This window comes from Rhinolophus sinicus, chromosome 16 (assembly GCF_057876585.1).
Source record: "Rhinolophus sinicus isolate RSI-liver-muscle chromosome 16, RSI-T2T, whole genome shotgun sequence".
Lineage (NCBI taxonomy): Eukaryota > Metazoa > Chordata > Mammalia > Chiroptera > Rhinolophidae > Rhinolophus > Rhinolophus sinicus.
The window spans coordinates 3356678-3372068 of NC_142516.1; the positions used below are offsets into that span (position 1 = coordinate 3356678).

The following is a 15391-nucleotide window of genomic DNA, read 5'->3' on the forward strand; positions in this document are numbered from 1 at the left end:
ACTGGCACGCTACCGTGAAAAGCATTTTTTACTCCACACAGCGCCAGGCCCCTTCCAGGTCAGTCCTTGTAAAGCACACCCTGTCCTTTCCGTGACTTCGCGACCGCCACCGTCTGACTCACCTAGCCAGCCTCATAGCCAGTCTCCTCTCACGAGAGTTTAGGGTGGTTCCAGTTTTTTCCCCCATTCACAGGGGTTTCAGAAGATGGTCCTGTAGCTGGTCTGTGTACCCAGTCACGACTATTTCTTTAACTCAAATTCCTAGGAGTGGGAAGGAGTCATAGGGTGAGCACAAGTTGAGTAGTTCGGCACTTGAGCTTGGGTTCAAGGGTTCAGGGGAGGGAAGAGGGCATTCCAGGTGGAGGCATGAGGGTGAGAAATGGCATGGAGAATTCCCTTAAGGCCTTTTGGGGAAGTAACAGGAGAGACAGAATCCCAGGGAAGTGGGAACGTTCTGCCTTGAGGTTCTGTGTGTCCTCCCTTCCTGGGGGGCCCTCCCCTCCCTGACCAGCCTCGGCAGGGAGCCGGGGACGAGCTCAGTTGACATCAGGTGCGGCTGGCATTTCTGATACTGACTCAGGCCTCCAGCCCCCAGGGCTCCCCCCTGCTCCCCAGGCCACACCATGCACCCCATGGATCGTCTTTCTACAGCTCAGCTCTGATGTCTCTTCAGTTCTTCCCCTGGTCCGCAAAGCAGTCAATGGCTCGGTGCCTTTAGAAGACTGCTGGCCCGGCTCTCTCGCTACCCCCAGCCCGCCTCATGCTCTGCCCCGCTGCCTGCGGCTGTTCCAGCTTCGTACACTTCTGGCCAGTCCAGATTCTTCATCATTCTCTGGTCATGTCTCTTCTGTTCCCTATAGCCACCCCTTATTTGTCCTGCCCCTTCCCTTTGAGAAGCCTGCACTCACACCCAGTGGGAGCCTGTCTAGGGCAGTGCAGGTTAGGTCACAGCAGTTGGGACTTGAGTCTTTAGGTGATGGGGGCAGGGGGAGCCATGTTTGGGCTCTAGGGAACTTTCAGAATAGGTCCTATTCTTCTAGATAATCCAGAGCCCTACGTCCTTCCGCTGCCCCCTCAGCCCTGCCTCCTCCCCTTGCTCCTTTCCAGGTCAACATACCCTACTCGGGGCACTGGCAGATGGGGACAACTCAGCCACACACACAAATGCCTGGGCCAACCCTGGGAGATGCATTTCCATCCTGGTCAGTGATTTCCATGGAGACCTCTGGGCATCTTCCAGCTTGTGCCTCAGCGAACCTGGTCCTGGAGCTGGTAGGGCCTGGCTACCCTGCTGGGGTGTGGCCTGCTCTGGGGCAGGGCTTCCCCCCCTTCCAGCGGGACGCAGAGGGGAGGCTGGGATGTAGCCTGAAGCTGCTGACCCGACCTTTTATCCAAAAATGAATTCAAATGTTGCATTCTGCGCCCTAATGTGGCGGGTTTAATAGCAAAATACTGGCTTTGTTATTTACCATTGAGTAGGCTGATACTCTGGGTGGCGTTACTGGCACCCTCCTGAAGTCTCATGTGCCCCCTCCACACCCACCCAGCCCTCAATGTTGCGGTCAGTGTGGCAGTCTGAGAAGTCTGACAGCCCCCCATCTCATGCAATTTCAGCGGCCACCATTTGTGCCGTATTCTATGTACAGAGTCCACTGGTGTCATGCAATCAATCCTGGTGGAAAGGCCACTGGACGGGGAGTCAGAAAACCTGGATTCTGTGTGACCTTGCTGCTAACAGGAGGTGTGACGAGGGCCACCACTTCCCCTCTCTGGGTCCAGGGCCCTGGGGTGGCAAAGGGAAGCCATGTCCTTTCACAGGGCTGGACCGTGCCTTCCAGTTCACACACTGCGACTCAGATGGTGGGAATTTCAGAGGTGGAAGTGGGATGGGAAGTGGAAAACGGGGTGCCTGAACCCCCATGATCACAGACAGCAGCTGGGTGGTGCCCCATTGCACCTACTGAGTTGTCCCCCCATCCCAGTGTGATGAGCATGGACCCCACATCCTGAAAAGGGCAGAACTTCGGCAGGGAGCTCTGCTCCTACTGGCTGTGGGCCGGCGCCATCGGGGCCTTCTCAAGGGGCTGTAGCTCTGCTTATGAAAGCCATGTTTCCTGGGACAGCCTGGGACCAGTGGGGGCGGGGAAGGCGCAACAGGGTGACTGAGCTGGGCGCACTCTGAGTAGCCCCCCCACCCCAATGACTGCTTTCTGTGTGTGTGTGGGGGGAAACAGGAGGGGAACCCCCAAGTCAGGCCCTTCCATACAGTGCTGACTCCTCCTGGGGAAACAGATTTCATGGAGCCCCCCCACCATACCTGCCCACTGGCCCCCTTTCTCTGCAATGTGCAAATGGGGTGCCAGACCCCACTCTCTGAGGCTGCAGTGCCCCCCCCACACACACCATTGTGGGCACTCTGTGGAGGGGCCCCAAGCTAAATCCTGATCTTGAACCTCAGCAGATGAAGAAAGACCCATTGTCTAGCTCATGGTCCCGCCCTACTGCAGAAGTAGCTAAAATCCTGATATTGGTGTGGTTTTGTTTAGCAAACAAGGAGCATGCAAAGCAGCTCCTTCATGCGTGTGCACGCGTGTATGTATGTGTGTGCGTCCCCAGCACCCACCCTCACACTTCCCCAGACCTAGGAGGTGCAGGGCGAGGTCGCTTACGCAGGGGTCAGAAGCTCATTCCAGGCCTGGCTGTGTGGCTTTGAGCAATTCCCTTCCCTCTCTGGGCTTCACATCTCCATGGGCAGGAGGAGGAAGGGAGCAGGGGGTTTCCAAGGCTTTGTTGGCTCTGGTGTGCTGGCTGCTCGAGGCCCAGGAGTGGGGCCTCCAGGTCATGAACTGGGAGGTGGCTGAGGAGGCCAGACCACCTTCCTCTGCAAATCTCGAACACCCACCCCACCCTTTGTACCCCAGACAGGTTTGTTCAGGGGAATTCTGGCTAAGTAAACAGGAAGAGCCTCTGGAATGAAATGTGCCATCGGGGTCCTGCCCAGCCAAACCCAGAGCTGGGGAGTCCCCATTCCAAGGGGCCTCGGAACCCCATAGGTTCACAGCAAAGGTGAGGACTAGAGGAATGTTTTGTGCGTGTCATTGAGAGGAAGGGTAAATGGAGACTCGAAAAAGACTTGGAAGCAGATGCCCTGATCCCGGGTCTGAACTTGTCCTCTGTGTGACTTTGGGCAAGTTGGCTGACCTCTCTGAGCCTCAGTTGCCACCTCTTAAAATGGGATAATGATACCTCCTTGCACAAGTTAGAGAGAATGGGTGGAAACCAGCTTGGTACCCAGAAGTAACACGTTTAGAAGTATCCGTTCCTGTGGGCCAGGCCCAGGCTTGGTGCTGAGGGCTGGAGCCCAGAGAGGATACCTTCTAGCAGAGGGGAAAGTTGCCCAGAGATAACTGCTAGTCCAGGTTCAGTGGGTCCTGAGCCGTAAGTAAGGAGCCCAAGAAGCTCAGTGCTCAGGGGCAGGAGAACTTCTGGCTGGAGTGGCCCAGGAGGGCCTCAGGGAGGTGGTGGCATTGCGTGGGCCTTGTACTTACCATGTTCTGGGCCCTGCTCGCTGCTATTCATCACATACGGTCTCAGGGAATCCTCCCCACAACCCACACAGGAAGGGACTGTGCTGTCCACCATTTTATAGGGGAGGGAGCTCCACCTGAAGTCATACGGCTAGCGAGGGGGCGGCAGGCTTCACTTAGGCACATCTGCAAAGCCCCTTTTGCCATTTCATGTAATACCTGCAGGATCCAGGGACCCTCTTTGGGGGCCACTATCCAGGCTGCCACAGTGGTGACGTTAGGACCTTGCGATGGAAAGCTTAGCCTGGGTCAGCCAGGTGGGCCCGATCACAGGGTCCTTTCAGGAAGGGGAGCCCAGGAAGTGACGGGATGATGGAAGCAGATGTCAGTGATGTGCTTTGAAGACGGAGGAAGCAGCCACAAGCTGGGGAATGTGGAGGACGTAGAAGTCCAAAAAGACGGAGGAAACTGTCTGTCTCCAGAGGGAATGCACCCTGCTGACACCTTGAATTTAGCCCCCTTTTGGGTTTCTGACCGCCAAACTGTAAAAGAATAGATTTGTGTTGTTTGAAGCCACTAAGTTTGTGGTGATTTGTCACAGCAGCCACAGGAAATGGACACAGCCTCCAACTACATTAACCTTGCCTTTCCCTGCGGTCTTGCTACACGGACTCTTTATGCTCCTGGTCCAGCCCATCCCTGTTTGCTCTGGGCACACGTCTCCCAACTCATCTGAGAGCAACTGCCTAGCTTTCTCTCCTTTCAAAGCTCCCCACCACCCCTCACCAAAGCCTCACACACTAGCTTGCACGCAGGAGGCACTTAATAAATACTGGTCAAATGTAAAGAAATTTGTGTCTTTATTTCCATTTACAGCAATTGAGGGGAAGAGGCTTTGGACAGCAATAACTTCTGGTTTCTCCAGCCCCATGCTCAGACAGCAGAACTATCCCCACACAGACCGCTCCCCATGGCCAGCTGAGCGCAGGTCAGCAGTGGGGCACAGCCAGCATGTCTGGCTAAAGCAGAGGGGTGCTAGGCCTCCCACTGGGGCAGGAGGCAGCTCTGCCCTTCGTCCATGGCAGTCCGAAAGAAGCCCGCTAAAAACAAGGGGACCAGGCCCCAGCATGGTGGGCAGCAGGCAGGGGGAGGGATTTCTCTGTGGGTCCCAGCACTGGTCTATTCTTGGGACCCCTGTCCACCTGGGGCTACTCGGCCTTCTGGGCTCTGCCCTGGGGAAGGCACCCAAGTTTTTACACCTGTAGACAACTTCAGCTCAGAAAACACCCAACCCAGCTCCCACACTTGGCAGCAGAGATGTTGGTCCAGAGAGGGAAAGCAATTTGCCCAAGGTCACACAGCACTTTTGTAAGTCTGAACACAAGCTGGAAGACTCCCATCCAGTGCTGCCTCCAGGAGACTGGGGATCTGGGTGCGTGAAGCTGGCCTCCCTCCCGGTGATGGGACATCAGGACAGGCGGGCCAGGAGCCGGGAGCGGGCACAGCCTCACTTGAGGTTGTGCTGGCTCTCGTGGTGCCGTCTCAGGTCCACCTTGCGCTGGAAGCCTTTGGTGCAGAGCTCACAGCTGAAGGGCTTGAAACCCGTGTGCTTCCGGCTGTGGGTGATGAGGTTGGAGCTCTGGCTGAAGGCCTTCCCACACACCTGACACTTGTGTGGCTTCTCACCTGTGGGGCAGCAAGGACCGGGTCAGGGCCGTCTGCGCAGGGCCTGCTGCCCTGAGGCCCTGCTTTTGTTCTGCAGAACTTGGTTATGTTTTTATCTCACAGCCAACCCACATTCACTTTAGAAAACCATTAGAAAAGGGAGACAAGCAAAAAATACAATTATGACCCGCCCCCCCCCCCCCACATACACACACACACACTGATTTGTACCCGGATTGGGGCAGGCACTGGATCCATCTTGTTTATTAATATAACCCAGCACCTGGCACAAGGTCTGGTGCAAAACAGCCGAGGAATGAATGGATAAAGAAATGAATGAACGAATGCATGAAAACTTCACCGGCTGGTGTCACTTCTACCCAGAGAGCACCAGTGTTGACTTGTGCTGTTTCCTTCCAGTTTTTTTTCTACATATTAAGTGAACTTAAATAACACAGTGCATCCAGCCCTCTTGTTGGAAGGGAGTCCTCCACTGTGTAAGTTCATCCTACCCTCATCCTAAAGCTGGGACCTTTTAACAGTGAAAGGTAGGGGTGCCCAGAAGCTATGCCTGGGCCCTGGACAGGCTTGGCCTTGGGGGGCTTGGCCCGGGACTTGGGCCGGGTGGGGTGGAGTGCTGGGCCGCCGGCCTGACCTGTGTGGATGTAGGTATGCTTCTTCATGTCCGACTTCTGGTGGAAGCGCTTGCCACAGAACTGGCAGGGGTAGGGCCGGGTGTCCGAGTGGATGAGCAGGTGGGTGGACAGCGTGGATGAGCGCTTGAAGGCTTTGCCACACATCCGGCACTCAAAGCTGCGCTCCTGCCGGAGGAAACGAGGCCCCGGGGGGTCAGACGCAGGCGGGGCCTCGCGACCCGGGACTGCCAAGCTGGGCGCAGGACTGGACCCGGCCGGAATCCCCTGAGGAACAGGACACTCCATTGGGGTGGCCTCGAGGACAGCTGGAGGAATAGGACCCAGGGCATGCCCCCCCCACCCCGTTCCTGCCTCCCAGGAGGGGCTGAGGCTTGGGGCCTGAGTAGCTGCCTGTGGAATTTTTCCTTGTAACTTTCACAGTCTCCCAAACACAATAAGCCTCAATGCATGTTTGTTGACTGACTGATGGACCAAGTGATCTAGGAGTTTTTTTCGGGGATTCACATTTCACGTTCCTTAACCCAGAGTGAGTTCCCTGACACAGGGATGGTCATGGGCTGCACAGTGGTTTGGGTAAGAGTCTGGATTATGGGGGCCCAATTTTGGCCTCTGCCTCTTACTAGCCACCTGATGGAAGGCAAGTCACTTAACCTCCCTGAGATTCAGCTTCATCTGTAACAGAAATGACCTCAAAGGGCCGTCGGGAGGATTGGGGGTAGAGAACGGGGCCGGCAATGGGCATGTGTTCACGAGTGGAGGCCCTCGCATTCATTTGCTGCTTTTCCCACCTTTTTATATTTACCCAGCTGTTAGCAACTCCGGTCGGCTGCAGATGCTTTCCCGGAATGGAATACTAAAGAAGGGGCTTCTGCCTCAAGTAGGGCCAAGTGGGATGAGACGAATGTTTAAGCCTGACTCCGGGATTCTAAGACTCGGGGCCTCAAACCCAGGGGTGGAGGCGTTTCTGAGCGTCACAGACATCGTGCAGCCCCTGAAATCCCACCTGGGCCAAGAGTCTCTTCCAATAGTGTGTGAAGCCAAGTGTATTAAGAGTGGGTGTTGGGGACCCAGACCGGGAGGCAGAGAGTTAGCGACCCCCGACCTGTGTCACCCCCAGGGGCAGCCAGAGTCCCCGGGGCTTCCTGGGAGGAACACAGAGAGGGAGAGGGAATGGGGGTGCTGTGCTTGGCCAGCTGCCCACCTGGGAGTGGACGTGCGTGTGCTGCTCTAGGCTCACGGCGTGGCCGAAGGTTTTGCCGCAGACGTCACAGGCGAAGGGCCGGGTCCCGCTGTGGGAGCGGCGGACGTGCACCTCAAGCCCGTGTGGGGTGGAGAACACCTGGGGGCAGGGGCAGAGCATGAGGGCACTGGGGGGAGAGAGGGAGCCAGGCCAGGGTCCCACGGCCATTCCACCCCCACTCCGTGCCCAGCTCCAGGCACAGATGGGCGTATAGGAGAAGGGGCCCTGAATTGCTAGTTCTGGGGTATGTGCTGTGTGTCCTAGGAAGGTACCTTTCTCTCTCTGTGGCTGGATTTCCTCTCTATAAAATGGGGGCTGGGGGACCTGGAAGCCACCCCCCCTTCCCTCCAGCCCTATCTAGTGGCTGAATAGCCTACTTGTTAAGAACTGGAGTTGGCCAGAGCCAGGTGGAACGCTGGTTCTGATATCTACTTGCTGTGTGTTCTTGGGCAAGTGACTCAACTTTTCTGAACCTTAGCCCCTTTTCCACCTCCTGGGGCTCATGCATGTCAAGTGCTTAGCATTGGGCCGGGCACATACATGGTCAGGGCTCAGTGAGTGGTGACAATGAACATTGTGAATCCTTGAGGCCCCAAGATGCACAGCACAGGGGACACCCAGCTATGAACACCCATTGCTGCCAACGTGCCGGGGATGGGATGCGGAGGAGGGCCCGTGAGCCCACCTGCACCCCCTGCTCACCTTGTTGCACTTCATGCAATGGTACGTGTCCATGCCTGGGGAATAGCGGAGGCTGAAGTCCAAGGGCGGCTCGGCACTGGGCACCAGAGGGCTGCCGTACAGGCTGACGGAGCGCTCCAGGAAGGCGGACTGCATGGTGGAGGGGGCCTGCTGGTAGCTGTGGCTGTAGGACGAGGCCAGGGCATCCCAGGAGAAGCTGGGCTTGTAGAACGGGGGTGAGTCGGAGAGTGGCAAGTCCCCGTCCTGGGGCCGGGACATCACAGCAGGACCCTCTGTGGAGTGGGACACAGGCCTGGTGGTGACTCATGTAAAAATCGGGTACCCCCTCCCTACTAGGTGCTTAGGATTTCAGTGTTTGAGTCTCAAACATTTACTGTGAGGGATGTGGGTCCTTACTGTGGTTCCTCAGTGTTTCCAGACCCAAAGTGTCCCCATCCCAGAGTGCCCACCTCACCCACTTCGTCGGCCTGCCCTCTGAACCCCACACTGGAGGCTCGTCTGGAAATGAGCTCCCATCCAGGAGGGGTCCAAGCAGAAGCTCGAGACCCAGATGGCATCCAGGCAACCTTGTTGGTCCTTCCTGAGTCCTCCACTCCCAGGGTCTCTGCCTCCAGGCGCCCGTTCCCCTTCCGTTCCCCTTGTGCTCGCTGGGGAACGGCCGGCGGTCCGGGGCCACGTGCCTGGTGCTGAGGCCACGTGCCTGGTGCTGAGGCCACGTGCCTGGTGCTGAGGCCACGTGCCTGGTGCTGAGGCCACGTGCCTGGTGCTGAGGCCACGTGCCTGGTGCTGAGGCCACGTACCTGGTGCTGAGGCCATCCTGGTCAAGCTCGGCTCCAGCTCCAGCTCCAGCTCCGGCTCCCGTTTGAGGTTGCTCCAGTCCAGGCACTGGTTCGGGAACAGGGTGCTGAGAGCAGGAGCGTTGCTCAGGCCCTGGTCTCTGGCTGCTGTGGGGAGACAGGACCATCAGCTCCCTGCTCCAGCCCCGGGGAGTCAGGGGGAGGACTCCCTCCCTGAGAGGAGGGGGACCCAGAGCGACCCCTGCTTGTTGCTGCCTCTGGCTGCTGACACTCAGGGGCTCTGCCAGGATGGGGGAAGCGGTGGAGGCCAGTTCCCTTGGAGAACTCTTAGACGAGTCTCGCTTTCGCTGACACCTGACCTTGGCCCTAGATCGGCCCCCCCGCTAGGTGTCCCACGTCCTCATCTGGACCAGCTCTGATGCTGTCCCTGTCCCACAGGGGCACAGTCATTCAATCAACATGGGCTGAGCTCCTCCTGTCCCAAGCCGGGAAGGCGGGCTATTTCCAGTGAGCTGCTGCTGCGTCTTCATCACGGGGGCAAGGCGGGGAGCCCCGAGGGGCCAGCCCGGCTCTGACTCACCGTGGCTCAGGGCAGGAGGCCAGACTAGCTCATCGTCCCGGGCGCGGGGCTGGTGGTACCTGTGAGCCTTCTTACTCTTCACCAGGAAGGAGCGTGGCATTGTCAGCCTGCACCTCACGCCTACAAGGGGGCAGGGAGAGACCGGTTAGGAGGGACCAGAGGACATTTGTCCTCCTGAAGTCAGAATCCACTGTCCTCGGTTGAGGAGCATCCCCCAGATGTTCATGGCCACCCAGAGCCTGTGACTGTGACCTTATTTAGAAATCGGGTCTTTGAAGATGTGATCAAGTTAAGATGAGGTCGTACTGGGTTAGGGTGGACCCTTTTTATAAGTCCTTACAAAAAGAGGGGAATTTGGGCGCCGACACAGACGCACAGGGAGAATCCATGTGGAGGTGGAGGCAGAGACTGGAGTAGAGCAGCGACATGCCAAGGAAGCTAAGGCTTGCTGGAGACCGCCAGAAAGTAGGAGAGAGGCCGGAATAGACGCTCCCTCAGAACCTGCAGAAGGAACCAACCTGACTGGCACCTTGATTTTGGTTTCAGAGACCTCAGAACCCCAAGAGAACACATTTCAGTTGTTGTAAGCCAGTCAGTTTGTGGTACTTTGTTATGGCAACTAAATCCTAACCTCCCTCACTAGGGAGGCTAGGAAATGAACACAGCAACCTCTAGGAAACCTCAGGGCCAGCCTGCTCCTGCCTGCATGCCCCAGCAAAGGAAGGGAATGGGGTCTCCATATATGACACATTGTGGACCCTGCATCTGGAAACCTGCATTTGCGTCCTGTTGGCTGTATCCTGTTGCATTTGCATTCTGTTGGATGGGCCTTTGGATGCTGGTGAGAGGTGGTCTCAGCTCAGCTTGTGGAGACAGAGGCTCATGAGTTAGAATCCCAGCTCACCTGCTGTGCACTTTGGGGCAGACACTTAACCTCTCTGGGCCTCTCTAGTCCTTCTTCTGCCAAGTGAGGCATCCAGGCTTATAGTAGTGGTGAGAGATTCCTATGTGCGGTTGCCTGTCAAAGGGTAGCCTGGTGGGCGAGATGCAGCAAAGAAGGCCACCTCTATCACAAACCCACATTACTCTGCAAGCTGGAAGCTGATACAGCCAGAGCACGCTGCCCCTTGACTGGCCCCAACCCAGAGTCTGGTCCCCAGAGAGGGAGGAGATCTCTCTCTCTCTCTCTCTCTCTCTCTCTCTCTCTCTCTGGGGGTAAGGGGAGGTTTGGAGTTGTGTGTGTGGCCCAAGGCTGAGAGGATCCCCAGTTCACCCCACCGGGAGGCCTGTGGTCTCTGTAGATATGGACAAAGAGGCCAATGTCCCCAACTCCAGGAGCTGAGCAGTGGGCCGGCCAGCCAAGCCCCATCACCAAACCTACTGGGCAGGGGCTTCGGGAGGACACCGAGGACCCAGTCAGTGAAGAGACCTGCCCTTTGTCCCGAGTGGCTGGACCACGTGGACCACTGCTTCCCCTGCAGAGCGCTCTGGGGCATGGCGCGTCTCCTGCCGCCCCCAACGTCTCACATCCCTGTTCCCAGAGAGCATCTTCTGGTGGTCCTCTCTCCTCCCCACCCCCATGCCGCTGAGCCTAGGAAGAAGCTCGGAGGACATGCTCAGCCGGGGCGTCCCTTCGGCTTCCCTGCTGGTCTCGTTCCCCAGGCCGCAGAGGACGCCCTCCCGCCTGAGGCCGGCCACCGTGCAGGGCTGCAGGAGCGATAGGGCTAACCGCGGGAAAGGGATCACGGCTGCTTCTGAACAACAGAGAGGGCCTGGGAGATAAGGCCACTGGAGGAGGGAGATTATAGAGGGCAGCTTGGAGCTGTGCCTTTGGAGCAGGGCTGGGAGTCACCCATTCCCCAAGGGGATGACCCAGAGTCAGGCAGAAGAGGGACCCAGGGGCATCCGGAGTGTGGGCTGAGGCCACTCTGCCTGGGGGCCAGCCTAGGCCTGGCCCTCCTTGCGGCAGCTCAGTGTCCAGATCACTGCCCAACCCCCTGAGATTGCTGGGGGAAGAAAGGACCTTCATTTATTACCAACGAGGGTGTGAAGTGCTCCCGTGGTGCCTGGGTTGCAGGGAGCACCGAGCGATGGTGCTATGTCAGCCCACATTCTAAGGACGGGAACAAGCCCTGGCCAGGAGCAGGGACATGCTCCAGGCCCTTGCCCCTCTGGGCTCTGAAATGGGGGGTGGGGTCCCGTCCAGCTGTCAGATTTTGACCTCACAGGCTCGCCGGCCCTGCTGTCCTCCCCAGGCTTGCCAGGCGACCACAGTGGCCTTATCTCCCTGGGACATTCTTTTTCCTGCCACCCCCCCCCCCACTGCTGGGGCTCCCCACAGCCCCTTTCCTTCCCCCTTCTAGGTCTTGGCTTCAGGAACCCCATGGGGAGGCCAGACCCTGGGCAGTTTGAGAGGAGACCCCCACACGCTGGGAGAGAGCTAGGGAGCTGGGTTCCCCCCGCCCTTTGTCCTGGGCGGCCTCCCAGGGCCATGGGCTCTCTCTAGCAAAAGATGAATTTTTTTTTTTTTACATAGTAATTTATTAGTAAATCAATCAGAACCAAAGGCAGGCATGGAAGCCGCTGTGCCCAAACTCTAGGAAACCCTTGCAGCTGCGCCACTTCGTCCCAGCTGCTTAGTCCTGGCAGTGAGCTGAGCCACTACCACCCCATTTTATGGAGGAGGAACTGAGACCGACAGACTGGTTCACAGTCCCAGGGCAGAGCGGGACTCAGTCACCCAGGCCTCCAGGCTTGTGACCGCCAGACCACGGGGTGGGCACTTAGTTTGGAGGGAACTGAGCTGACATGCTAAGGAGGGAAATGGGGCATTTAAAGCTCCCTGGTGTGTTATGTTATCAAATCCAAATCCAACCCCTGCTGGGGTTAAGAGAAGCCGTGACTGCCTTCCCAGGTCACGGGGGACACAAGGCCAAGAAAGGACAGGGGCTTGCCAGAGTCTTACAGCAGAGCCAGGCCAGTGCCCGTCCTGTGAGAACTTGACCTCTGGCCCCGTGCTGGGCTCATCGCCCTGTGGTCCTTCAGCACTGGATGAAGACAGCCTGCCTGGAGCAGGGAGGGGAGGCTGGTTGTTGGGGGCAAAAGAGTGGGAAACCCAAATCCCCCTGAGTTCTGCCTCTTTTCCAGAATCCAGGAGGCCCGACAGCAATTCTTGAAGTGTTTTGGTGAGAGAACAGACTTCCTTTGGGAAGCTTTGGTCTTCCCTTGGGCTCAGACCCTGAGGAGACCCTAGACGTCTGCTGGTTTGAATTCAGGACCACACACAATAACCCTCTCTCAGGTTCATGAGCTCACCATGGGGGCCACCTGCACCCACGGAACTTCCTTTTGGACTCTGTTAGTGGAGTTTAAAAAACAAAACAAAACAAACAAAAAAAACAGGAACCAATCACCTAGATGGTAGTTAATTAACAACCACACCGTTTTGATTCACTTAAACCCGTTCTGAGAAAGAGCTAAGAGCAGAGATTATGAAAGAAGCTGAAGATTTCTTCATAAAACAGAGACCTTGATGGTATCGGACTCCGGAAAGAGACTCACTGTTAACATCTCTTCAAAAACCCCCAATCCTGATAGAGGGTCCCCTGACCCTGAGTCAGAATCTCGGCTGAAGCTTTTGAAGTGAGGGAGCGACCCTGCACCCAACTTCCAGATGGAGTTGGAGCAGCACGTCTGTGATTTCCCTACACACAGAGGTGCCTGGGGCAGGCTTCCGTAGGGCTGTCTGCTTCTGTGACCTTGAGCCTCACCACATCAGCCGCCAACCTGGGCCTTGGTTTTCCTATCTCTCAGAAGGGACGGTTGGACTAAGATTTCTACACTTCCCTTTTGCTCTAAAATCCCATGCACAGTTCGTTGACCTTGAGCGCGGGACTGACCCACCTTGACTGAGAAACTCATCACTTGGGTTCCCTTTTTGGGAGGGTTGGGTAAGACTCCGTTGTTTCTCAGAGTTGGCTACCGAGGACCCTTTGGACTTCCTTTATGTTTAAAGACGTGACTTAAGGGGAAACAGAAACAAAGAAAAAAATCTTTCCATGTAGGAGTCAGAGGAAGTGAGTGCGGGTCATTTTAGGGGCCGGAGCAGAGAGTGGTCATTATTTTTATTTGAAACTTGGAAGGAGGTCTCTAAGGTCTCCTACATTCAGAGAATGCAACGTCAAAAGCCAGTGAATCAATTCCTGGGTGTATCCCCACAAGAATCGAAAGCAGGGACTTGAACAGATATTTGTACCCCCACGTTCACAGCAGCAATATTCACAATACAAAAAGATGGTCGCAACTCAAGTGTTCATCAACGGATAAATAAAATAAAATGTGATATATACCCACAATGGAATACTATTCAGCCTTAAAAAGGAAGGAAATCCTCACACTTGCTACAACACAGATGGACCACGAAGACATTATGAGCGAAATGAGCCAGTGACAAAAGGACAAATACCATATGATCGCATTTATATGAGGCCCCTAGAGTGGACAAATTCATAGAGACCAAAAATAGAATTATGGGTGCCAGGGGCTGGGGGTGGGGGTGGGGAATGGGGCATTAGTGTTTAATGGGGACAGAGTTTCAGATTTGCAAGATGAAAAAATCCTGTAAATGGATGGTGGTGATGGTCGCACAACAATGTGAATGCACTTAATGCCTCTGAACTATACGCTTCCAGTGGTGAAAATGGTCAACTGCATGTTATGTATAGTTTATCTTAGTAAAAACAAAAATGAGTGAACAAGACATTTCCCGAGCATTTCTGAATTAGGGACTAAAGCAGCTCCCACTGGCCTGAATTCCTGGAAACAAATGAACAAAAACCTCCCTCTAGACTAAGGAGGAGAGTGGTAAGGTTTTCTATTGTTTCTGAAAAGGGTTAAGAGGTTATGTCCCAGTGAAGCATCACATGTGATCAGGCTATTTTCCTGGGGGGTGATCCGGGGTGATCTGGCCCCAGAGCCCTCGTGCTCTCCAATAGGCACCCCCAAGCCCACCTCCTGAAGCCTCCAGAAAATGGTCTGCATGGGGTTTGAGTGACTCCCTCAATCCAATCTAACTCACCCCGGTAGCTTTCTGATGGTCCGCAAGAACTTTCTGCAAGGGAACCAGCGTATATACTGACCCCCAAATCTGAGTTGGAAGAGACCTCATCTCCTTATCCGAGAATCTCTTCTGTGCCAGCTCTAAGGACAAGAAACCCGCCACTCCGCCAAGACTGAAATCTGCCCATTGCCCACGAAGCAGGGTGCAGGAGCCAGGAACCCTGGAGGGCAGATACAGCTCAGGTCCAATCCAGAGACCGCAAATGAACCCCCCAACACACAGCTCATGAAAACTGTGGACTTTCTCCCCAGAAGAATGTACTCACGGCAATTTCGTGGACGGTCCCCCCTTAAGAAGCCCTACTTTAAAGCACCTTTCCCCAAACGCCCAGTCTCTAACTTGCTTTTTCGCCCCCCAAAAAAGGTAGAAAAAACTGTGACACCACTCCCCATGGCCCACGCTCTTGTTCCCGGAGGTTGTGGGGAGTGCAGTGGAGAGGGCAGCCTCCCCGCTCCCGTCAGTAGGCTCTGGATGGGAGGGCGTCTCACTCTCGGGGTCCCAGGAACTTTGGTGATGGTCATCTGGGACCATGGACGCTGGGGCTGGAACTTCCTTCAGAGTTACCTCAATCCCACTCTCTTACTTTATAGACAAAGAGGGGTCAGCGTGCCCCCGGGACAGAGCTCCAACTCAAGCTCAGCGTGTGTCATGCCGCTCTCTGCCCAGGTCCTGGGACAGCTGGGGTGTGGGTATCACTCCGTGCGTGTAGGTAATATCTGTGCATCCAGTTTTGAATGAGTTTTGAAAAGGGTGCTTATGTACTCTCGCCGGGAGGCGTAATTCCTGTGCAGGCTCACAGCATCTCACATACTGTCTCCTCAGCCCTGCTTCTCCCGCTTCAAGGGCTGAAAGCTACATCCCGTAAGAGAGATTGCCAGCCCACCTCATTCTTCCTAGAAGTGCAAAAGGGACTAGGTAACCTGCCTGGAAACAATCTAAGTGAGACATGCAAATGGAAAAGAAGAGGCAGGGACGAGTCCACAGCACTCACCTGTCCGGAGTCCTGGGGGTCCTGGTCCTGCAGTGGGGACTTCCCAGCCACTCTCTGGGGATTGGCTCAACTCTGTCAACTCTGTGACTCTCTGCACAAATAGATACTTCTCCT

At 55.9% G+C, this 15391-nt stretch overlaps 1 protein-coding gene across 4 annotated transcripts; it reads right to left on the bottom strand.

Moving 5' to 3' along the window:
- Positions 1-4372: 4372 nt before the first annotated feature.
- GFI1B (growth factor independent 1B transcriptional repressor) lies at positions 4373-15391 on the bottom strand. Of its 4 annotated transcripts, none has more exons than XM_074331253.2 (7): positions 15278-15391; positions 9168-9287; positions 8591-8731; positions 7791-8062; positions 7050-7187; positions 5848-6112; positions 4373-5213 (listed from the first exon to the last, which is right to left on the bottom strand). In XM_074331253.2, exons 2-7 carry the CDS (start codon positions 9265-9267, stop codon positions 5035-5037), a joined length of 1095 nt encoding a protein of 364 aa, XP_074187354.1. In that variant the 5' UTR covers positions 9268-9287; positions 15278-15391; the 3' UTR covers positions 4373-5034. The 4 variants fall into 4 exon arrangements, with proteins under 4 accessions (XP_074187354.1, XP_088649034.1, XP_074187355.1 ...); XM_088792908.1 differs by having other exon boundaries at positions 5848-6013; positions 8591-8734; XM_074331254.2 differs by having other exon boundaries at positions 8591-8734.

Coding starts and splice junctions, on each gene's coding strand:
- GFI1B (XM_088792909.1), bottom strand. CDS start 9,595: ATGTCGCTGCTCTACTCCAGTCTCTGCCTCCACCTCCACATGGATTCT. Junction 9,288..9,543: donor CCTCCACATGGATTCTCCCT/GTGCGTCTGTGT, acceptor GCCCCCTTGTAG/GCGTGAGGTGCAGGCTGACA. Junction 8,735..9,167: donor GCCTCCTGCCCTGAGCCACG/GTGAGTCAGAGC, acceptor GTCTCCCCACAG/CAGCCAGAGACCAGGGCCTG.